Consider the following 25,412-nt stretch of genomic DNA (forward strand, 5'->3'; position numbering starts at 1 on the left):
GTTGTCCTACTGTTTGCAAATTTCATTGTGGTGTTTTTATATAAATACTTTGTTATACATATTTGTATCTGAACATAATCACATGTGTATGTACATTGAGAGCAACACAATTAAAACTGTATGTGTACAATAAAGCTGATCCTCAGAATGCACCCTGTACTGTTTGAAGCCACAAGATGGCAGAAGTGTGAATGTTTGACTCCCAACTCAAAAATACTTTGTTCTGCTGATGACTAAAAATAGGAGGATATCATAAGAACACGATGCACACTCACAGAATTTACCTTTTATTAACTGCTTATTTTAAGTTGTAGAAACATGTTTTTACATAGTTTTTGCATTAAAACATGAGCCCATGTCATACTGAAATGTGATTGTATAATGGCTTATAAATCAGGTTTAGTAATTCAATATATCATTTTAACATGTTATATCTAACAAAGTCTCCAAAGGTGCTGGGGCTTCACATTATAGGATGTGTTTTCACATTGCAACAGAAGTAAATTATTCAAACGAAAACGCTCTTTAGTTAAAGCAAAAAAACTCTAATCCTGTATGTCTTGATGAATTGTTCCATCCATCTTCCTTGTTGAGTTAAGTGTACATTGAAATGTACATCCACTGAAAATAAAGAATAGATAGTTAAATAGTTATTAAGGTGCAACATGTATAAATGAAACAAGTATACTGTTGTCTATTGCAACTTTAAGTTACATTATTTCATTTTCTCATTTTTATTGAATACAAGTATTTATTTCCTCTGTTGTGTGACAAGAATACTTTATTACCTCTGACTCTTGAAGAGTCATGGCTCTTCCGCTCGACAATTGTTTGAAGATTTCTGTTGAGCAACACAGATTTTAAATCAATTGAATCCACTGAAGCCTTAAGTATTATTAATTGTATATCTTGACTGGAACTTTTAATCGCTCCAACATTAAGATGTATTTGAACATATTTACTATTGTTCTTATACTTACCGTCCATGCAGTCAAAGCGAAGGATGAGACTGATGAAGCTCTCCAGTGTCAAGTGTCCAGCGGAGGTACCGTAGCGCAGAGCCATCAAATTCAGCATGTCGTCTTTGACCCTCATTCCTGTCCAACATACACACAGCAGATTCCAGGAGGAGTTTTGGAATTGAGGTTATTCTAACTTCTTGGTGTGATAACGCACAAACACCAATCTGCACAATTAGCCACACATTCACGTTTGAATTTACATCTGATTTATTCAGGTTTGCAACATTTTTAACAATTTTCTGAAACAAGACTCCTGCATACTATCCTCTTAACTTAGATCTTTAATAATATTGTTTCTCAGACCTTCATCAGATTAAGTATTAATAATTTATAAATCATCTAATGAAGGTCTGTGTACCGAATACATTTTATAAGCAAGGAAATTAATAAATGGTGTACCTGAAGCTACGAAAGCATTCCTGAGCTCACTCAGTGACAGTGTTCCAGTTTGTGAAACATCAGTGTTGAAGAAAATGTCCTGGTGAAGAGAAGAACCACCAACAATGAGCAGTTACATGCTCCATATCTATATTAGATACTTATCTTATTAATGGTAGAATGAAGCGGCTGCTATACAGAAATATATTTAAAAAGTATATATTTTACCTTGTACGTGATGACCTTCTTCCACAGACGAACAAATTCCTCACCATTCAGTTTGCCGGTGATTGAAGTCTTAGCCAGCATTAAGGTAATAAAGCTCTAAATGTTGTTCTTTAAATCTGCTCATGTGACATGTTCTATATACAAAAGGACAGAACAGCTTGAATAGAGGAAAATTAAGTATACATTTTTAACTTCGATTAATACTTTTTATAAATTAATTATATACCAAAATCAATATCACATGCACCACAACAGGATACATCCATCAGAGCAACCATGCTGCGACAGGCATCCACGCTGAAGCCTCCAGATTTCAAGACTCCTAAAAAAAAAAAAAAAAGACGACCTTTAGCCTACACTGCTTTAGCCTAAATTATGCAATAGCAGTGTGCATGTCATTTCAGATTACTACAAAGTATTTGAATGTTCATTGTAAAGCCTGTAAATATTATTTTTACAGCCCAAACCTTTCAGGATGTTTTCATTTAGAAGCCTCTGGAGCTGCTCAGCGTCCACTTCTTGGTACTTAAAATAGATTAAAAAATATATATAATTGACTTTAAGCTTTCATGTGTGAGTTCTGTCAGCCACGAGTTGTTGTGTCCCCAGACCCAGCTAGCAAAGACTGCTACTGTATTTGGCCAATTTATGGGTTGCTGCGGTAACAAATTACACTTTTATGCTCAGATGTCTGCTTACATATCCGGCAGACACTAAACATAAATGTGTGTTTCTGTCCCAAAACCAAAACAATGAGCTGAAAGGGAACTGCAGTCAGGTGATAATTATACATTTACTATGTTTGTTATTACAAATTTCATACAAAATGTTCATACAAAAATATCCATTACTAAAGCTTTATGGTTTTTAATGATAGGTTCCAAGTAGTACCTGGTCGGAGTATTGGCGGAAAAACTTTTTCTTATTCTCGTCATCCTGGACATTTGTGGCCTTTTGGAGCTTGGGCGAGAAAGTGTAAGAGAGTAATTTTACTCCAAATGAAATTTGTCAAAACATATTTCACATAAAGTATATTTAAGAAGATGTAACACAATATAATATAAACACCAACAACATTGTATTCAATCTTACACACCGCTTCAACTGGCTCATCTTTACAGTCACCAGAGTTCTCACTGTCGGGAAAGACCAAAGACATTCCACAGGGTTAGAGGGTTTTATTGTACGGAGTGAGACTAACGGTGGTGGTAAGGAGAGGCTGAACATACTAGATGTGGGTTTCTGCCTTGGAGAGGATGGTCAGGATGAAGGAGGCTGTCTCATTGGGATTAAAGGTGGATGGCACAATCAGGTATTCAGCAGGCTTCAGCATCAGATACTCCATCACCTCACGTGCATTCATGAAGGTTTTAGTTTGGGCGACAGGTACATGGCTTCTGAAGAAAGATGCTGGGAACTTCCCCTTCAGCGCCTTGTACTGTAGCAATAAATATGCATTTCAGAACTCTGCCGTTTATAACATTTACCTGAGCTGCACAGTGTGGATGGAGAATTGGGATTAGGATGAAATTGTTCTTACCTTTTCCTTCACCTTGAGGGAAAGCAGCAGAGTTCATGTTGGAGACAACAAGCAATTGATTGAATAGATAAGTGTCACATGTACAGTTATTATTACATGCCTTTACACAGTCACACAAATGAAAAGCAGACTCTGCCCAAGTGGACTTTGACTGTGGTCAACTGAGTGATTTACTGCGACACAGCATTGACTCCCTTGGAAAACCTGATTAAATTTTTTATTGATAAGAAAATACAAGAAATCCAGCCCCCCTCCCTCCTGCTAATAGTAGCCTAGTAATAAAAAATATCAAGAGAGAACCATAAAACTCCAGACAAACTGAAGTCTCATATTTTTATATTGATAAAGCACTTTTCTAGTCTTTGCGAGCACTCAAACCGCTTTTACAACACAAGTCAGCATTCCCCCTTCACACACACACACATTCATACACGGTGCCATATGCTCATCAGGAGATATTAACATTCACACATTAATTGTTCAATGGATATTAATTAAATGGTTTTAACTATATGTATATTCTTGAGTTTATTGTGGTACTTGGTATTTAGAAGGAATTATGCGTGTTGTTACAATGGCCCGTGGGGGTAGATGTAACATTTGACTGTTTCAATCAATATTGTGACTCTAACATTGATTGAAAAACATTTGATGACTGTTAACAAGTATAACAGATAAAAGTTACCTACGTACGATTGTATCAAAACAGTTCAAGAGGTTTTTGAGTAATACATCAAAGCTAAACATTGTTACAATAGCCCTTAGTCTCCCCTACTCATAATTACTTTCAAATGTGCAATGACAGCTTCACCAATGGAGCTGCAACAAATAAATGTTATAATGAAAATAAGTGTTTTGGGGCAATCTGAATATCTGAGAGAACAGATACTTGAGAATACTTGGAAAATACTGTATAATTATTTTGAGCTTTAATGAATATATGATATAATCGTTTGTTGATTATTAAAATAAAACCTACTCTTGATACTATTTATTGTCAACATTGTTTCAACAATTTTCATTGTGTATTTTCCTTCTGTAATTTCCTCTCTATGTACTTAATGTATATATTAAATATTTCTACATTTTAAATTTAAAGCCAAGAGAAGAAAAATGAAGCATGGTATCCAGTAATAAGAGTGAAACTCTTTTGCCCAGTATTCCAGCTTGCAGGTGTCAAGTAGCTTCAGCAATCTTCCATGTCTACTATATAGTATATCCATACCAGTCATCATACTGTAACAGACACAATACAAGGTAATGCAGTATTTACCTCAAATACAGAGAGTCCAATGTGGCGATATTGAACCATATGCCTGTTCCTCTTGTCAGGCTTTTGCATGAGAGAGAGCAGCACATTCTTCTCTCCATCTTTCTCCGAACATTGGCCGTCAATCTTGACCCGATACTGTGGATTGGTCCAGTAACTGTCTGGAAGACAAAGAGAGGAGTGAGATTTATGTGCGTGGTTTTTCTTTTTGCAAAGAGTAGGGTGAGTGATTAGATTGATTTATGGAGATTTACATTATATCAAATGATATTGTGTTGAAATAATTAAGTTAGGCAAGTCTCACTCTTAAGTCGAAATTGTTTTTAAAAATGTAAATGTATCTATTACTGGATGTACAGTATCATAGCCTGTAGCAATAGAGCATTTGTGAAACTTCTACTCATTCTGTGCTATATAATATGCAAAGTCAACTATTTATATGAGTTTTGTATTAAAGTTATAAGCACAACACAATTATTTTGTTTTAACTGTCCTGTTTTTACTGCATGGTATTAATTGCTGGTGTGAAACAGATATTTTATCTTTTAACTTCCTCGAGCTGGAAGTGGGAAATTGACGCATGGTTTTACTCGACTTTTGTTGCTTGTGACCAACTTGTTCCTTAATTTGACCAAAATACTTTCATCCACAACAGTCTTGCAAACATTATCAGCTAATCACAGAGTTCTAGCTTAGCACTTGAAGCTAGTCATGTTGTTAAAATAAAAATTATATATTTTATTACGCTCCGTCAGTACAGAGGTCGTTAACAGTAGTCATCTCAATAAACAGCTGCATCAACCACATGCAATACACATTCACAAAACATCCTTTGGGGTTCTTTCAGTTTGGTAAGACTTGAACAACAGATTAAATGTAGGCCCATTACTACAAAAGGATTATTAGTAAAGCAAATAATGTTCTTTTTTTTTACTTGCTGCCCCGTTGTATCTGTTATTAGTCATTAGGAGATCTGCCATTACTCAGGCGATTACAATGCTATCCTAGCCGAAGGAGCTGGAGCTACAAATTAAAATAAAAGTTGCTCTGATAACTTTAGCATCCGGGCTACATAGGCTACGTACATATGTAGGCTTACGTATGCATGTATAACTATTGCTAAGCAAATGACAAACTAAATCTAGCGCTGACAACAGAGCGAGTCTTCTTATGCTGTTACCGTAGTAACTGTCACTGAGAGGTAGTCTGTTAGCTGTTAGCTGTGCGGTGTGTTTGACTAATAGAGCAAAGGGAGTTGTGAATATGAAAGACAATCTGTTGGTTTCTCCACTGTGATTCAGTCCATCTTTTGATTAATCACTTCCTGGACAAAAAGGGAAAAAAAGAATTGCCAAATGGTGGTGTAGGCTATGCTGATATGACAGTTGCCACTTGTTAGTACTTTAAAGTGTTATCAATCACATCGTAGGACAAATAATATCAGGTGTTATTGAATGCAAGTCCAGATATCCTGGAAGTACCTCTGTTATTCATGCATCCTCCAGCAGTTGTTCCTGCAACCCATCTGCCCTCATACATGGAGGTCTTCCAGTGGCAAGAAGAGTCTCCATCGAGGAAGTCGGGACACAGGCAGCAGATGTCAAGATCATCATAGAACTTACAAAAGTCTTCCAGGGTCATCCTGTTGGCATCAGAGATTCATTTTGATACTATTAATTCTCACTCTTGATGCAATGTTGAAACTATGAAATCATAACCTTGAGAAATACAGTACAAGATTAAAATACTTAATTCTATATTACATTTTTTAGGAGGTGCGGATGTAATCTCTTATCTTCACAAACGTTCATGTACCTGTCTGCTGCTAATTGACTAACAGCTTCCTCTGAGTATTTGCGAACTAGTGAGTTTGATTGACAAACAAGCCAGTTCCACCAGGTTCTTTGTGCCTTAAAACATGTTTACAATCCTGTGACAGGCAACTGTTCTTTTCAACCCAGTGTTCCTGTTGTGTTTCACCTTGCATCACAGTCAAATTAATATAAATATAAAATGTGTCTCAATATTTTGAATGTTCTACAATGTTATATTTTATAATGCTGTATATGCTAAGCAGTAGTTTTCTATTTGTGGCAATTGTAAAGCATAGTTGTGAATATCTTGCGATTTAAAAACATTCACTGTTTTGTTACTGTAGTTGTTACCGTCTAGGCGTGAGTGAGACAGAAAACATCCAGACGCTTAAAAAAAGTTTTACATTTGATTGAATTTTCTTACCAAAACTCTCCATCGTCAGCCACTGAAAGACACACTTCACGATCTTTAGCACTCACAGTTTGCCACAGAGAGGACCTTGAGGGCAGACAATATCTTACAATCAGTTGTTTCAAGTTGTTCAGAGGCAAGTTATAACTAATGTCCTTATATGCAAATATGTCGCATGTGGTATGTTCTGCAAATTAAGTCTTTGTTTGAAATTGTCTTGAAAGCTGGAGATTACAGGGCATTACTTCACTGTAACTGGCAAAACCAGTTTAGAATAACCAGAGGGGGATTTTTAGAGGACAGTTTTCACAGGCAACTAAACCTTTAAAGCCTTTTATGTTTTCCCTTCAGGAATGTACCGCAAAGACCACGGAAATTATCAAATTTCAAAAAAGCAAAAGACTGTCACCAACCTGTTGGCTTTCAGCTAAAAGTTAATGTAAAAAGTAATGAAATACATCTTTAAAAAAAATGTATATGTCAATACATTAATTTAATTTGCTTATCTTGTCATCTCAATATTTCTGCAAATCGTCGTTCTCACCGATCACTCCAGTCTCCGTTCCACTCTCCTTTGCCCCAGGGGTTCCACAAACGCACCATGTTTATTTGTTTCCCTCGGCTCATCACCTGACCAGCATCATGGGAGACAGCGCCACAGTTATGTACCATGAATGTAAAAACACTAGATGAATCATTTACAAAGACCTGATTGCTGGTAATATAATCTTTATGATCACTTTTAGACAGGTGTTTGTTGTGCAATTCTTCACCTGTTTCACACCCGTCACAGTGTAGGCATGGCCTTGGACCAATCCATTTGGTAATAGGGCTGTTGGCAGATGTCTTCTACAAGTCAAAAACATTTATCATTGATAAAAGTTGGCTGGTTTGTGTCGTCGACAAGATTTGTCAAAAAAAGAACTGGATTACATTTTGTGACACCAGTCTAGAAATCTGTTTTATGCATCTGTAACAAAGAATTAAAATGAAGGTTGGCTAAAGGCTAAATTACACACAACTTTGGCTAAGGTTAAAGCAATACTTATAGCAATAGAGTTACTGAGGAGATCTACACCACTCATGTATTTATGGTAACTGTGAAGTTAAAGTCAACAGCTATGGAACAAAGACTGGAAACGGGAGGCTCTCGACGGTGGACATATTATAAGAACTGGATACTGGACCTAAAGATTGCGTCCATTCATTTGAAGGAAAAATTAAAAGGTCTAGTGTAACGGACTAGAGTAGCCCGCTAACATCTCATCCATCTAAAAGGTTCGGATTCCCAGCCACACCAACACAGCGAGAATGACACTTGCGCCAGGGAAAGCGCGTGCTTCAGTGGGACTGTCAATAGAGTGCGTTAAAACAGCGAGGGTCGGAGGCCGTTTTACCAAGGCGAGAGTAGGAAGGTCTGGTTCACCAGGCGAGGAGGAGCTGAGGAGGATCAGTGCACGGCGAGGAGCAAGAGGGATCCGATCCGATCTGCGGGGAGGCAAGGCAACAACTGTCCTGGGCAACATCCTCCCGTCAGTGCTCGACGAGGAGCAAAAGGGATCCGATCCGGTCCGATCTGCGGGGAGGCAAGGCAGCAACTGTCCTGGGAAACATCCTCCAAGGTCTGGTTCACCAGACGAGGAGGAGCTGAGGAGGATCAGTGCCCGGCGAGGGAAACATCCTGTAAGGTCTACATCCTGTAAGGTCTACATCCTGTAAGGTCTACATCCCGTCAGTTCTAGTTCAGCAGGTAATCTGGCGTATTTATAGGGGAGTGGAGTCGGCAACTGGCGAATGAGATCGCTGATTTTAGCTGGGTTCAGGTGTGTCAATTAGCAATGCTGGGTTCAGGTGTGTCAATTAGCAACGCGTCTGTGTGTCTTTGTTATGACAGTTCGTGGAAAAGGTTAAAGGAAGCATGCAAATATTTATACACAACAAGAGTTCATCGCCATGATAGCGCACAACAACATTCAAATCACAACAATATATATAACATGCAACAGTCATAAAAAGGGTTAACCATACATCACACTGTCTTAAAAGATAGCTTTATGACACTCCTTCCCCCTTTAACAGTTGTCGTCCAGAGAATCTTACCGTCCATACCTCTCTGGGGGCCTACCCCTGTTTTGTCTCTGAGAATTTCGCAGGGGTGATCCATTTCTCTTCTGTAAGAATTTCTTTAAGAATAGACAATTGGTCTTTCATTTCTTTCCTGAGCTCAGTTCTCACTGTGTCTCTCCATTCTTCCAGGCTAAGTGATGCCATGGCTGGTCGTGGCTGTGGCACTGGAACACGTGATGCACAGGCAGACTCCATCTTTAGTTCAGTTTCTAAAGCTCTGACTTCACTAGACACCTCACGGAAGGACATTGTAGGATTTCTACGCACCTGTCATTGAAGTTCCTGTTGTACCATATCGGTCCTCAACCCAAAGACAAGCTGGTCTCGGATAGTCATCTTGTCATGGGCTGAGCCAGCTGGTTCACCTTCTTTCCATTTGTGGAATATTTCACGGAGCCGAAGAAGGAAAGAAGCAGCAGTTTCCTCTTCCTGTTGGTAGCATTTGAAACACTATGTCCAAAGCTGGGTTACTGGGGTTACACGTCCATACAGTCTTCTTAACTTCTACAGAATGGCTTTGCTACTTGAGAGTTTGGTGGGAAGATTGCGTCCATTCATTTGAAGGAAAAATTACTGGAGGAGGGTAATCAGTGGAGAAGCACATAACCCAACTGTTGATGGGAAGTCACCAGTGGTTTTGTGTGGTATATTCATACTTACCCCCTGAGGTGTACCACATCCCATCAGTGCCTTGGATTGGCCAGCTCTGCACATCAGCTCCCACAGGTTTGCAGGGGAATGTGACAGCTGGATACACATGTGAACACCACCGGTGAAGTCTATCATAGCCTCTGTAGGAGTTCCAGCATTCATGTCGGTATAGGAACCACACACTCTGAAAAGTGGATGTGATATAATTGTTACAGATGCTCCAACTCATGCTTATAAAATACATTTATTGAGAACCAATGTACTTTTCATTTCATACTTGGCGTAGGCTTTCTCCATCAAAGCAGGCCAGAACTCATTTTTGTCTTTGGATTGAACGAAGATAAGTCTGCCATCGATTGTTGGAAGCTTGTCATCAATGACGACGTCCACCCATCTTCCAAATCTCCAGAACTTAACAAAGAAGGGAATATATAATGTCTCTTTTAAAATAAGATGCATTCACTACCAAGCAACTGTTTAAAGTAAAACAGGGCACTGTGTGTGTTATGACTTAAGTTGTGTGTCAATGTGCTGTCAATAATTATCTTTAGGTGTGGAAACGTTCCTTTTTCACGTTCTTATTCACGGTAAATAATTAATTTCAGCTATTTATATTGTCACAATATAAAGCACATTCCATAAGAACTCATAAAGTAATGTGGCTGGAGAATGAACTGCTTTTATATAGTGCTTTTTCCAATCTGGTCACTCAAAGCGCTTTACAACACATGTCAGCATTCACCCATTCACACACATTCATTTTACAAGGAGCACATCAGGTCATCAGTAGTGATACCTATTCACACTCACACACCGTTGGCCATCTGGAGCAATTTGGGGTTTAGTATCTTGCCCAAGGACACCTCGACATGTTGACTGCAGGGGCTGGGGATCGACCACCAACCTTCCGACTGGTGGATGATCACTCTACCTCCTGAGCCACAGCCACAGCCCCAACATCACACATATAGCACATTAAGTCTGTTTTCAACCAGTGTTCAATGAAAATATAACAATAAAAATAAAAAGCAGTTGTGCTATTAGTATTTACCCTGAAGTGGAACATCCCGCAGTATTTCTCCTCAAATGTTTGGTCAAGAGGTACGACTTTACAGAGGATGTCGTTCTGGAATGTCAGCGCTCCAATAGACGCAAGAAACCAACAGTTTCCTGAGTAAAAAAAAAAGCTTTTCAATTGTTGTCACAAGGAAGCATAAAATAAAATAATTATGAGTGAAGAAATTTGTTTACCAAGTATTCCTTGACAAAAGTCAAACCTGGAGACTCCATCAAGCACGAAGGCTGGATAAGGAGCAATTTTCTGAAATGGAGGGAGTGTTAACGACTATAGCGAAAAGGATAGGTTCAAATTTGAAGTATATCATAATACAATACAAGTACTAATGATATTGAAAACGTAACATATCAATACAGAAAGGGAATGTTCAAAGACTTTATGATGGGATGGTGCAACGCAGTAAAGATTACAACAAAACCGCAATCTCAATTACTTGATCAAAGTCTGCATGAATCCACATATGGAGGAGGGTTAGGTGGTGGATGGATGGATGGGTCAAACAAACACAGGACTTTCACTTTAACCCTAAACCTTACATAATATTGTTTTTGTTTCAATTCGCAACCATGTGGTTAAAAATGCGACTGTCATCTGGGACACTTTGTGAGAAACAACTAAATACATACATTAAAAAAGAACAGATTAGGACTAATCATATCTCTGTTTCAAGGCGTTTATTTCCCCCAATACACATTTATCTTTATAGTTAAATGATGATCGAACACTATCACTACACGTCATGTTTTCACTATGCCACGTTTGCTTTATAAAGCATTCTAATAGAATGCAGAGCTACAGTTATGATTTAAGCTAAAGTAATTATATTTTGAATCAATGTTTTTTTCATGGGGGATTTGGCCACATATACTTTATCGTCTGTTCTCTCAGAGCTAGCTAAACTGCCACAAAGACAGTCAGAGGAGGGTCCAAAGAAAATGTAATATTCTTGGGGAGGGCCGTGACTTTTTAAAAAGTGAAATATAAGGTCTACTGACGCCAATAATTTTTAAACAGTCCCTGTCAAACATGCATAGTTCTAACCAGACACCAAACATACCTGTATTTATTTAAACTGTGGGCAAATTATTAACACACAGGGAGAACATGCAACTTTCACGTTAGCCTGTCAGTCAGGTTGAGTTTGAGAACTGATGTCATTGTGAGTTGACATAAGAGCAGATGATAGGTGCTTTTTGTTTTTACTCAGCTGAATCCGTTTAGCTCTATGCTGATGACAGACTTCTATAAATGACATGCTTGAGTAAACATACATACGGCTCTCTTTGACCTCTGTCTAACCCTTCCAAAACACTCACCGCTGGTCTCAGCCACACCACACGGGCCACGTCAGTAGGTTTCAGTATCCCTTCACCGATGGAGTTCGTGTCAGGGGGAAACATGTCGTCGACGTATCTTACTCCTCGAATGACACAGTACTGTTTCAGCTGCTGGTAGTCTTGGTTGAAGAACTTGTCAGGGTTGTCAAAGGTCCCATAACCTTCTTGCTTGTGACGAGCCTCCATGATATTCAGACACACACCGGGAGGAGGCATTGTTGCAGCATTCGGGTTCTGTTCAGGACAATAAGATCCAGAACCATTTTGACATTTACAATCATTTTGCATACACATTTAAGAGATGGGTGAGAAATGAAAGGAGAAGCCAGCATGCAGTAAGAGTAAGTGTTTTGGCCCATCATAAGCGGATGTGGATCTCTGCTTTGAGGGAGGAACATCATTCTTCATAAAGATAAATCCTCATTTGCCATCTAACATGTTGGTTCAAAATGTCCCACAGGTGTTCAGTCAGGTTGAGATCAGAGCCCGTACCATTTACCAAACTTCTAAGAATTACACTTACACACTATCGAGAGCCAATACAAGTCAGAAGAAGTAAAAACGTGATCACAAGAAAAACGTGCAGGCTTACAACAGGAATAACAACTCAATTATTTTTGAGGTATCTTTTTTTCAAAGTTTGTTTTATTTTGTACGAAATCCCTAATGTTTCAAGTAGCAATTAATGTGAAGTTAACAATTTTCAATTTATAAAAAGGGATAAGATAATATAATAGGAAATCGGCTGAAAATGAGTCAACTCCTTAAAATTGCAAAATAGAAGACAAATGGTGTAACATTCTACAACTATATTCATCATACCATTCAGTGACCCTTTGTGCCCTATATGGAAGCATCTGCATTTGATTTCTTTCTCCACTTATTTCTTTAGGTTTTTTTGACTGCAATCCAACAATTGTTCCTGTAATCTACAAAACATATTACCATTAATATTATTAGTGATACAAAGAGTAATATCTCTAGGACATAAATAAAATATCTTCATAATATATATATTGTGTAAAGTACACAAGTACAGCACTGTGTCACATGTACACTTCAGTCCCTTAAAATGTAAACTAGGACATCTTTACATGGGCTGCCTGGTTTCCTGCAGCAAAAGGCTATGCACTTTCGGGTAGGCTATAAATCAACATACATCAATCTGCTAAAATATGAAATCTGAATCAACCAGTTTAAGATGTAATTGGCTTTGGAAGATCTTACCTCTACGGCTGAAGAGAACAAGTGAATTTGCAGGTGAAAGCTTGACAGGCTGCTTCACTTTTAAATAGTTTCTAAACGCCTGAAGCTACCAGAGCTGGCAAAGTTGACTTTTCTTAACAAGATATGTCTTGGCCTGTAGTTCCATGCAACCTTATCTTGTTCCGCTTGTAAGCGGCAGAATGACAAACCAGGCGAGAGACAAACATAGAGTTTCAAGGAAAAGGTCACGCAACCTTCACAAGCACACATTTATGTCCTGAAATCTGAACCACGTAGTGTTTATTGTTTACACATTTATCTCACAGTGGTTATCAATGATTAGTCAAAAAAAACTGTCACAAGAACTGTAGCTTGCAGTACAATTGCACTGCCAATGTTTATAAAAGGTGAAACCAACGTAGCTTAATCATTAACAGTATCAATTTAATATTGATCCACCATATATTTCATATCTTGTTTGAACAGCCACTCAGCTTTATGAACAGAAAATAAATATTAATTTAAGATAAACCCTTACGAAGGGAAAATGTACTGTTTGATTTGAATCGGGCCGTAATTTGAGATGAAGGTTTGATGGATGGGGAAAAAATAGATCACAGTAGCGATCTTTGTAATGACACATTGTTGAGTGGAGGGGATCTTCAGGTATACAAGACAATGATGAAAATAACCTATTACAAGAAGTACTGCGGTTATGCCATTATGTGAGTCTTGACTGGTGTTTTTTTCTGAAGTAGCAAGAGCTCATGTCCATCTGCTTTGTTGCTGCTGTATATCGTAGACATGTGGCTCCAGTTAGACTGTGATATGATTTGAATGATTGAATGATTGGATAAGGTTTTAACCTGATAGCAATGTCATGTTAGATAGAAACTGAAGAATCTGTCTATAGAGATTTATTTGAAGTAACTGCTCAGTGGGTGTAGTAGGGTCTTACTCTCTTTCCTGCGATTGTAGTTGGGGCATTTCCTGTGTTTAAACTAACACAGGAAATGTTGTCTGGATGTCCTTGGCATGTCCAAATCAGTACAATCGGCCTACTTAAACACACACAGGGGATACACAGGTGGACCCAAATCCACAATATTTTGTTCTTGATTTTAGTTCAGTTTGCATGGCTGTACTGTACGGCCCTGAAAATAGGAACAATAATACAAAGCAATGGGTTTATTAAAGCATGGAAAAAAACGACATTGTTGGCATCATTTAATGATAAATTTTGGTGAATTTAAGAGAAAGCTACAGACGGAAATAGACAAAGTGTAGTAAAATAAGCACCTGATTGTGTATTTTGGATGTTTTCTTTCCAATAGTCTGAAAGAAGTCTTTGTTTTTGCCTGGGTGTCTCAGTGCTTGTTCAGTGTGCAACAAAACAAATACATCTCCTTGCATGTTCTCTAGTAAATAAAGTGTAAAGATTAGATTTGTCATTAGTCATTGCCAGCAGACTGTTCACACGGAAGTAAACTCAAACAATACATCTTCTCTGCATCACATGACCGTATCGATCATGACGCTACCGGTCCGAGCTACCGTTCAATGAAAATTATTTATGTAATGTCATTTATTTAATGTAAATCAACATTTCCTCTTCCACTCAATTTATTATTTTCAAGTATTATTTTAAGGCAAATTTAATATTTTAGTGTTGAATATCTTTCCAACATGTGTGAGCTCCACTGTTTTTCCTCTTAACTGTACATTACTGTCACTCGCCATCATTTGTAATAAGGCCGAATGAATCTAATGCATTTAGGGGGGGGGGGTTGAGTATGTGCTGTAAATTCACGTCTCCTACTCATACAAACTCTTGCTAATCCAGCATACATCTTGATATTTCTCGTGTACACAGAATCCACATACTCTGCAGTTGGAATGCACTACATACTCAATTTTACATCATGCTTAGTATGAAAAGTATGTTAGTCTGCGATTATGAACATTGTGAAGCCCCGCTTTTATGGAACACCAAAATCAAGCAATTTTGGGTGCATGATTTTGGAAATGGCTCTCCAAGTTACTTGGTAGGAATTGTGTGCACACTAAACACAAATGGTTGGATCGGGGAAGGACAGTTCAAAATGTATCTGCTAATTTTTCTTGAAGTGTCCTCTGTTTATCTTGTATGGCTCATACCTTTCTTTCTTTCTTTCTTTCTTTCTGTCTTTACTGTGACAACCTATAAGCGGTCTACTACTCTGTCCATCTGGTTTGCCACTTTGTTTGCTTAGAAATCAAAACATTTATATCTGTTTGTTAGTTGAAAGGAGCCAGTTGAGGTGGTTCGGGCATCTAGTAAGGATGCCACCTGGGCGCCTCCCTAGGGAGGTGTTCCAGGCACGTCCAGCTGGGAGGAGACCCCGGGGAAGACCCAGGACTCGGTGGAGAGATTATATCTCCTCACTGGCCTGGGAACGCCTCAGGATCCCCCAGTCGGAGCTGGAGGATGTGGCCCGGAGAAGGGAAGATTGGGGTTCCTTACTGGAGCTGCTGCCCCCGCGACCCGATCCCGGATAAGCGGTAGACGATGGATGGATGTTAGCTAGCATGAAACCTTAGCCGAGCTAGTGACAGTGTTGTCAGATTGGGGACAGATTCCACCCCTTTAATTCAGTAGCAATATACATGTAAAGGTTTCATATTTATAGTGAGGTATACTTTATACATGTATTTTTTGTATTATCCTACATTAAGGATTTTACACAACATATTTATTCAGCCGTCCAAACCACTTCAGCTCCTGTGGCGCTCCAGAGGGCCAAAACTGGCACAACCTTACTGACAGTTGACAATACTTTTACAGAGTATTTCTACACTTTTGTTTTGGAACTTTTACTTAAGTAAATTAACTTATTATTCTTCCATCACTGCTGTTAAATAAAGTTAAACAAAGTAAACACTACTAGTGTTAAAGGGAAATCAAACATCATCTAAGAGCCGTATGTAAACTATTCATAAGCTGAACACAAGGTTTTTATAGTCTTAACTAAGATCAATGGGACAATAGTATGTCTTATAAAAAATAATCCAATCATTATAATTGCTAAAAAAAATATAATCCTCTAAATGTGATCATATACGATATTTATGCTTTTTTTATGTTTCTCAAATATAAAACGTATGTTTTCCTTGCGCAGGACAAACTATTTGTGCACTGTGAAACGGAGAGGTTTTTTCTCATCTTGGTAAGAGTGCTCTTGATCACTCGTAAAATATCTTCTTACCTAACAGAAGAGCAAAAATATGAAACAATGGTGAATTCCAAAAATCTAACAAAATAAAAACTAATCAACTAATCGGCAAAAGTAAGAGGGGATTTGTTTGTATATCGCTTCATGCATGAGTCCAAACTATAATGTGTAATGTAATTCGTGTGTGTGTGTGAGTGTGTGTGTGTGAGTGTGTGGGTGTGTGTGTGTCTTTGATGTTTTTTTGCAGGGGGTGACAGCAGGGTGGCAAAGGTCTCACGTTCAGTCCCTCCAGCAGCTATTGTGCGTCCATCTACAGCATCCATTTGTAATGTCAAAGTGTCTCTGAGACTCTGACCCCTGCATGTTCATATATTGTAAGTCATCACAATCAAGGGAGTCATTTTATATGCCTAAAGCCTACTGGGGCCGGAGACATCTGGAGTCGCAGTCAAAACACTGCGGAGCCTGCCATTGTTTGGGATTTCAAAACGGAACTGGTTAGCGGGGGTGGGGGGGGAATAACCCATAACTACTGCTGAACATGGTTTCCATCTTTAGTTTATGTCGCAAACAGGATGCATGAGCATGACTGTTAGTCTCAGACCCACACCACTTGTTTTTGGCTACGAATGAACAACCACATATTGGTCGCATTTCACTCCAAAAACTCCCAGAGAGCTTCTGGATATCAGCTTATTTGTTGATCTCTGTAGCAAATATGTTGTGGATTGTTCTGCTGCAGCTCATCTACAGCTTTAAGGGGTTTTCTGGAGCTGAACATGAGACACTGTGCACCTCCAATGCCTGCTTCACCCTACATATGGACGGGGTGGTCTTTGAGAAGGCTGTTCAGAACTGTGACCACAATGGAGGTTATCTGATGACAGTCAGAGACAGAGAAGAAGAGGATGTGCTGCGCTCGCTTCTCTCACAGATCGAAAGACCACATCAGGACAGGGCCCTTACGTTTTGGATTGGATTAAAACTGCACACAAGGGACTGTATGTTGGCTGACAAGATTCTCAGGGGGTTTAAGTGGGTGTCTGGGGACAAAGATTCCCACTACTCCAACTGGGAAAAAGAACCTGTCACCACATGCACTGAGGAGAGATGCGTAATGATTAATTACACTCAATCAGGACAGAACCAACTCAAATGGACAGCTGGACCTTGTAAAAGCCCTGCTTTTTATGCATGTAAGTTTTATTTTAAGGGTATGTGCAAACCTATGGCTTTATCAGGACCTGGACAAATAACCTACAAAGCGCCCTTCTCAGAAAACTCACAAAGAAGTGAAATGCAATTATTTCCGCTCGGAACGTATGCTGTTATTTTATGTAGCGACCAACAGTCTTCATACTCTCTGTGCATGGGGGTGGACGACATCTATCGTTGGACTGTCCCTGGTCCATTTTGCAAAAGAGGAAAGCAAAATTGCGCCATTAACAATGGCGGATGTGAACATTTGTGCCACCAGGATGCAGATGAGATTAGATGCTTTTGCAAAGAAGGTTACGACCTGAATGAGGATGGATTCACTTGCAGGATAAAAGATGCGTGCAGTGTTGGCACCTGTGAGCATCAGTGCGTAATAGGGGAGTCCGGGTATTCCTGCAAATGTCCAGAGGGGTTCAGACTAGATGCAAACCAGCGCAACTGTTCTGACATAGATGAGTGCCAGACACAAGCTTGTGAGCATCATGTGTGCGTAAATACGCACGGTAGCTACACGTGTACATGTCAAAGCGGCTACGAAATGGTTGACGGTAAATGCGGTGATACAGATGAGTGCGTGCAAGCAAGATGCGAGCACAGCTGCAAGAACAGCATCGGCTCTTTCTCCTGTTACTGCAGTGAAGGCTTCTCTTTATCTAAAGATGGTCACACGTGTGACGACATTGATGAATGCAACAGTAGTCGCTGTCAGTTCAAATGCCTCAATACTGTCGGCAGCTTCAGGTGCACCTGCTCGCAAGGCTTCCACCTGGAGACCGATGGATGGACCTGCGCTCCAGATGTGACAGAAACGTCAGCAGCTTCATCAAATGGCCCTGCTGAGGAGGAAACACAAGAAAACTTCACAGAGTCTTTAACCAGAACCACAGTCGAGCTCCAACACCAATCCCCTCGCACTGACTCACCACTTCCAGAGCTGGTGAACCTTGTGTACGACGATCAGCAGAGCAACACATCCTTAGGTAGGACAGGTTTTGCCAAGACATTTAATTCCAAAGTGATTGTCTGCGTCCTCGGTTCAGTCATTCCTCTGCTGCTTTTGGTCGCAGTGACTCTGGCTATTGCAATTTTTCGATGCAGTCGCTCCAAAAAAGAAGCCAAGAAAAATACCACTACAGATGGCTACTGTTGGGTGTCCTCTGGTTTGGATCCACGTTTAGAGAAACTATATGAGTCAATCTTAACTGATGACCTATAGCCTGTCTACATGGATTACTATCCTTATTTATGTAATTTATGGTCTTGCAACCTCTATAGGTAAGGCTTTGTGTTATTTTTGTGATTACATATCAGATCACAAATCAGAACTTACTTGTGACTCACAAGTAAAAAAAAAAAGAATATCAAAAATATGTTGAATTTTGCAAGAATTAGCAAAGTGCACATATGTGTAGGTGTTGTTAGTACAAAGGGGCTGTTCCAGTATGGAGGGGAAGTGAATAATGAGGTTGACTTCATGTAGAGAACTGATACTTGGATTGGGTGCCATATGATCCAAGACTGTTTGGATTTGAGTTAAACAGGAAGAATGTTGTACCAGGATGTAGTTTTAATCTTAAAATCAGTGAGCTAATTGTGTTTGAGTAATGTGTGTGCCACTGCCTGTTCACTCAACCTGTGATCCCCTTGTAGCCCATACAGTCTTTACTGCATCATTCAGATGACAAAGATTATACACATGTTTGAATACCACATGGCAGTGATGGGACAAGTATTCAGATCGTTTACTCAAACCTGCAATAACTGACAATAACTGTTTTTACATCTGATGCCAGTGTAAATATAATGTAATGAACACCAGAGTATCAAATTCATATGTTATCTTATTATAAAGTCATGCTATGAGACGAAAAAAACAAATAAATATTTTTTTATTCTGAAATATGAACAGGTTATTGTTCCTGTATTTGCATAATGATGATGGTTGCCTTTTACCAACAATGGAAAAAACCCAGCAGTCCAAATGTATCTCATTTCCTTCCTGTCTTTCTTCCTGACTTTCTCATTGTCCTGAGGGGTGTTGCTTCCGCAGTAGGAAGCCCCTGCCTCTATATTCTACACAAGTCAGCCAACATTATAAGATTATCTACTGCACGACATCATGGCGTGTTTACAACTGACTGCGTGTGTGCTATTGAAGGTAACAACAATGACTATTTTGATGTCAGTTGTTTTTTTCTTGTCTATGAAGACAGGATTGTGCATTAAGCAGACTGGTGTCTGTAGTCCTTTTTGTATTGGGAATGACTGCATAACTGTAAACCAGGACAGAGTGGATTTCCAAACAGCTGAGGAAGCATGCCGGGACAGGAACGGGGAATTATTGACATTTCGGTCTGAGACAGATGAGAGCTCCTTTGACATTTTGAGTCAAAGATTATTTGGAGATTTCTGGATTGGACTGCATTTACCAGCTGTCGCCTGCAGCAACCTTTCAGTTCCACTGAGAGGCTATGAGTGGACCTCTGGTAGTGTGCACAGGAGCGTTTTTCCATTCTTCAGCACCTGGAAAGACAGTGTTAAAGTCTGCTCTCCACGCTGTGTGTCACTTTCAAACGATCAAAAGTTGAATGAGAGGCTGTGCTCGGACAAACCTGATGGGTTTCTGTGCAGAACAACGCACAAAGATGCATGCCGGGCACAACAACTATCAGATCCAAAAGTCATCCAAAGCTCTGCAGGCTGTTCAGATGGTCCTTGTGAACATGAATGCACAAATGTAAAGGGAGGTTATCTCTGCTCTTGTTTCAGAGGATATATCCCAGACAACGAGGACCCCAGGCTGTGCAACATACACTGTGCACAACAGAAATGCCCCGCGATATGTGAGAGAAACACCAATAGCTCATGCTTCTGTCCTGAAGGCTTTGTATTTAGTGAAACATTTTGTGAGGACATTGATGAATGTTCGAATTTTGGATGTGATCAAGAGTGTGAAAACACTTTTGGAGGTTTTGTGTGCTCCTGCCAAGAAGGATTTGTACTAAAAGATCAAGTGAAATGCATCAAAGCAGAGGGCGGGGAACGTTTGGTTGTAATTCCTATCGCTATAGGTTTTGTTAAACCATCCACCGATAATCATACATGGCAGGGTGCCTCTGCGCCTGCTGGTGGTTTACTCTGGCTTTGGATTTTCCTTGTTGCGGCTGTGGCCGTGTTTATAATCGTGATAAGGTTTTATGTTGTTAAGCGTCAGAAGAGCAGAGAACAAAACTCCAATCAGCAATCTGCTGCTCCTGTGGACAATATTGAGTGTTAAATCCAAACTATGAAGATCACCAACTCCTGCTCCCTTTAGCGTTTACAGGTTGAGAGACTCCATTACATGTTTTAGATGACTGCAGTAAGTAACTTCTCAGAACAACTCTTCTTTAGTCTTTGATTTTTTAAATTATAATATGAATTAATATGATTACATTTAAAATGAATTATTTACAGAAGTGGACAAACTAGGCCGCTCACTTCCTCATATGCATATTTAAAAGCAGAAATGAAGAGGAAACACCTCATTAAGAATAGAAGCCATTTCAAAAAAGAAATTGTATAAATATTCAAGCAGTATTATGCAGTATCAACATATAAGATATATGTTGTAGGTGTCCCATGTGGAGCTGAGAAGTCATTCTGATACACTGTGTGGTAGTTTAGAAATCTTAACTTTTCTCATTTTATGAGTTCAGCATGTATGTTTCATAAGGTAAATGTTAATGAAATGTATTGCGTTCTTTTCTTTTCAGAGTAAACATTAATATTTGTGCATATGCAATAAACTGTTTGTAAAATATGAGTGAAGTGTTATGTGACACTAGAGGGTGATGTCATGTGTCATTTGTGTTCATATATGTTTCAAGACATGAAATTAAAATCTGAAGTCATTCTGAACGAGACATTTCTGACAACATTCTTGTTCTTAGAGTGCCATCTACTGTTCTGTTGTACTAACTGCTGGTGGGGGCAGTTACACTACAGTCACTGTTCTGTATGTGGTTTCCTGATTTCCTAACAAATGTTATTACTTTGAAATCAGCTGTTGCTTTCTGGAGGCAAAATAGGCTGTTTTCACTTTGAATGATCACATTAGGAAAACAACAGAAAACAAATAATGAAATGATTTACACCTGTGCTCATTAAATTACAATTGTATGTGATTTAAATACATATGCGGGTTTTGGTATTGTGCATGCTGGCTCACTGTTGCGTTACTTACTGGGACATTTGAATAGAAGAGAGCCACCTATCAGTAACACCTTTGTAATTAAGTCATATTTTCTTCTGTAATAAAAACAAACAAACAAACAAACAAAGGCATACTGCATACATGTTTTATTTGTTAGTAATAATAATAATAATAATAATAATAATAATAATAATAATAATAATAATAATAATAATAATAATAATAATAACAATAATAACAAGAATAACAAGAATAACAAGAATAAACTGTATTTATAGAGCACTTGTCAAAGTACAAAGTGCTTCACAGAGAGAAGAATGAAATAAAATACAAAAATTAGTGATAACATGAATGTATAAGATACATTGTTTTCGGCTAAAAGTGTGTTTTTAGAAGCCTTATTTCCTCGGGCATGGTGTCCCAGAGCCTTATCACAAAAGCTATGTGCCTTTTAGTTTCCAGCCTCTGGAAGAGACAGAAGGGTTCAGGAGGGATATATATCTTATTTTTGCAATATTCCTGAGGTGATAAAAACATCATTGTAAGCTTTGTGATATGTTGCTCAAAACATAAATCAAACAGGACACTAAGATTTCTTGCAACCGGCAGTATATGTTGTGACCAGGAGGTGGCAGTATCTGTTTCAGATATTGAGTTGGAGGTATTCTCATCTGGTTTCAATTTTTTATTTAATCCGCATTATATCCAAAACTGTTTTTTTTTCAAGTCACATGACTGTTGAAACTCTACGGCACCAGTCCCAGCTCTGGCTCAGTCTCAGCATTCAGATTCATATGGCCAGCTGGACTATGACTTCTTTCTTTTACACATTCAACACAATGTTCTCACATCCTCAAATCTGTTCTCACTAGTTTGCATTTATTATACTATTTTAAGATCTGAAAATGAAAGAAGAACAGCTCAAAGCCCAAACCAGGGAAGGACGGTTGTTTGTAGGTTGTGTGTTAGATATGCCTTGTTTCCTTCTCCAGGGAGTATTTTTCATTTCGAGAGGTCGTTAAATTCTTTAAAACGTGGGATTAGAAAGTTGAATTTGACAAAATAAATGTTCCTTATTTCATTGAATGTTTCACATGTTATGAGGAATTGTGTCTCTGTCTCAGCATCACCTGTCCAACAGTAACACATCACTTTTCTTTTTGTGTCTTCCAGTGTGCGGTTACTGAGCCTGTTCTTGGTAAGGATCTGTCTCTGCTTTCTGTCTGACAGGAGAGATATTCTGCCAATTCATAATCTCTTTTTAGGGACAGATTACATTCTAATCTACTTTGTCTTTTTGGTGTTTGCAGAGCGGTGTTGTTGTGAGACTGGTCAGAGTATGTCTGAGAGGGGTCGTTAGCCTCAGCACCAACTGACATAGGGGACTCTTCTCTGGGCTCAGCTCTCTCCCTCTCTCTCACTCTCTCTCACTCTCTCTCTCCCTCTCTCTCTCCCTCTCTCCCTCTCTCTCACTCTCTCACTCTCTCTCACTCTCTCTCTCCATCTCTCTCTCCCTCTCTCCCTCTTTCTCTCACTCTCTCACTCTCTATCTCCCTCTCTCTCTCCCTCTCTCACTCTCTCTCACTCTCTCTCTCTCCCTCTCACTCTCTCTCCCTCTCTCCCTCTCTCTCTCCCTCTCTCTCTCCCTCTCTCCCTCTCTCTCTCACTCTCTCTCACTCTCTATCTCCCTCTCTCTCACTCTCTCTCTCTCCCTCTCCCTCTCTCTCACTCTCTCTCTCTCCCTCTCTCTCACTCTCTATCTCCCTCTCTCTCTCCCTCTCTCTCCCTCTCTCACCCTCTCTCTCTCACTCTCTCCCTCTCTCTCTCTCTCTCACTCTCTCACTCTCTCCCCTCTCTCTCTCTCTCTCTCTCGGTGCATGCTGGGAGTTTGGTTGTGTGAGTGAGACGCTGAGCAGGTGCTAATTCGATACTTTCTTTTTCTTACTTTATTTAATAATGGGTTTTGATTTAACTTAGTTCATTGGTGACAGTTTGATTTAGTTTACTTTTTGGTGCGTTTGGGTGGATAGTCGGGGTGCTCTTGGGTGTTTTTCTCCTGCCGGTGTTCTGCCGGCCGGCGTCTGACGTCATGGCAAATGGAGATTATACCAAGCTAACGAGGAAGCACGGGATCAAAATATCAGCCGGCTTCCCGTGTAGCGTTGAGGAGATCGGGTTAGCTGTGGGAGACAAGGTCGGACATGGCAGTGTGAAGTCTCTGGCGCAGATGAACGGGGCTGTTGTCATCTTCCTGGACCAGGTGGAGCGGGTGCACCGCGTCATCGAGACAGGTATTACGGTGAGCGGAGTGTTTGTGCAGGTGATGCCACTCACTCTGCCCGCAACCAAAGTTGTAATATCTAATGTCCCTCCGTTCATAACCGATGAGTTTCTCAGCAGAGAACTATCCAGACACGGGAAAGTTGTTTCCCCGGTAAAAAAGATTCTGTCTGGATGTAAATCTCAGTTGCTGAAGCACGTAGTGTCTCACCGAAGACAGCTGTATATGATACTTAATAACCGAGATGCGGAGCTCAACCTCCGCTTCCACGTTAAAGTAGATGATTATGAATACGTGTTATTTGCAACTTCATCGGTTATGAAATGTTTTGGTTGCGGGGAGGAGGGACACACCGCGAGAGCCTGTCTGAAGCGCGGGGGTCCAGCTCCGCCTGATCCTGGAGGAGCGGCTGCCGCTCCCCCGGCGGGGGGCTCTTCGCCGGGAGAGGCCGCGGCTTCGGAGGAGGGCTCTCCGCTGGGGCGGTGGAAAAAAATGGGAAAAAAAAACAAAAAAAACAGGGAGAGGAAGTGCAGGGGGTGTCAGGTGGTATGGGAGGAGAAGAGGTAGAGGAGATAGGTGGTGTAGAGGAGATGGGTGGTGTGGAAGAGGTAGGTGGTACAGAGGAGGTTGGAGAGATGAGAGTAGAAGATTTAAAGGAGGTAAGTGATGTAGCAAAAGAGGGGGGGGGGGTGCAGAGGAGGTGAGTGAAGTAGGAGTAGAAGAGGTAAAGGAGGCAGAGGGGGTGAGTGAGGTAAAGGGCAGAAGAGGAAAAGGAAGCGGGCGATGTAGTTGAGGAAATGGGTGGTGTAGAAGGAGAGAGGACAGAAAAAATACAGATTCCGTGGAGTGAGCAGGTAGAAGAGGCAGAGATGGAGGAAGAGGTTAAAAAAACAAAACCTGCCACAAAACGGAAAAAGACAAGTCAGAGTGCATCCAGTGATGCCAAGAATAGTAAAGTCGGGGAGGAAGGACAGACAGGCAGGAAGCAGGGACAGGCAGAAGACAGTGCTAGTGAAGAGGAGTGTGTGTCAGACAGCAGCGACATCCCTGGTTTTACTCTGAGCAACAGCCAGAAAACAAAAATGTACTCAGTTGAAATGTTGAAAGTTTTTCTCCAACAAACAAAAAACCAACACGGAGTAAAAGTGGAGGATTACTTCCCGGATTTACTCGTTTTTATTAGCTCAAGCAGATTCCATATGAGCCAAAAAGAGTCTGGCCTCATTGAGCAGGAGGTGTATAGATTAAAAAAACTTGTGCTTAAAGTAAAAAAACAAATAAATAGTGATGATGGGGATCTTAATTAATTTATTTGTTTTTATTTTTTCTTATTTTAACATCTCAGCCATGGATACTTTTAAAGTGGGTGTTTTAAATGTGAACGGAGCCAGAGTTTTTAAAAAAAGGACACAAATTTATGAAACTGCAAAATTAAAACACATT

The 25,412-nt window shown here is 39.8% G+C and overlaps 3 protein-coding genes across 3 annotated transcripts; 2 read left to right on the top strand and 1 right to left on the bottom strand.

Annotated features, from left to right (window-relative positions):
* Nucleotides 1-300: 300 nt before the first annotated feature.
* On the bottom strand, nt 301-18,310 carry LOC115027649 (calpain-9-like). The gene is given in 23 exon segments (XM_029461117.1): nt 301-621; nt 789-841; nt 981-1,097; nt 1,422-1,500; nt 1,629-1,697; nt 1,889-1,950; nt 2,096-2,153; nt 2,520-2,588; nt 2,725-2,764; nt 2,858-3,066; nt 3,169-3,180; nt 4,442-4,599; nt 5,920-6,080; nt 6,677-6,751; nt 7,209-7,294; nt 7,438-7,491; nt 7,493-7,513; nt 9,452-9,626; nt 9,720-9,853; nt 10,494-10,612; nt 10,694-10,763; nt 11,837-12,091; nt 18,241-18,310. Coding segments are annotated over 22 exon segments (2,085 nt in total). The 5' UTR covers nt 12,074-12,091; nt 18,241-18,310; the 3' UTR covers nt 301-594.
* On the top strand, nt 16,854-18,735 carry cd93 (CD93 molecule). The gene has a single exon (XM_029461118.1). The coding sequence runs from the start codon at nt 16,994-16,996 to the stop codon at nt 18,707-18,709; it is 1,716 nt and encodes a 571-aa protein (XP_029316978.1). The 5' UTR covers nt 16,854-16,993; the 3' UTR covers nt 18,710-18,735.
* A 36-nt stretch (nt 18,736-18,771) lies between these two features.
* Nucleotides 18,772-21,811, top strand: LOC115027653 (complement component C1q receptor-like). Its single transcript, XM_029461124.1, has one exon. It carries the CDS (start codon nt 19,613-19,615, stop codon nt 20,768-20,770), a length of 1,158 nt encoding a protein of 385 aa, XP_029316984.1. The 5' UTR covers nt 18,772-19,612; the 3' UTR covers nt 20,771-21,811.
* Nucleotides 21,812-25,412: the final 3,601 nt, after the last annotated feature.

Source organism: Cottoperca gobio, chromosome 22, assembly GCF_900634415.1.
Source record: "Cottoperca gobio chromosome 22, fCotGob3.1, whole genome shotgun sequence".
Taxonomy (NCBI): Eukaryota; Metazoa; Chordata; class Actinopteri; order Perciformes; family Bovichtidae; genus Cottoperca; species Cottoperca gobio.

Bases quoted from the DNA above. Each gene is read 5' to 3' on its own strand.
- cd93 (XM_029461118.1), top strand. From the start codon at position 16,994: ATGTTGTGGATTGTTCTGCTGCAGCTCATCTACAGCTTTAAGGGGTTT.
- LOC115027653 (XM_029461124.1), top strand. From the start codon at position 19,613: ATGGCGTGTTTACAACTGACTGCGTGTGTGCTATTGAAGGTAACAACA.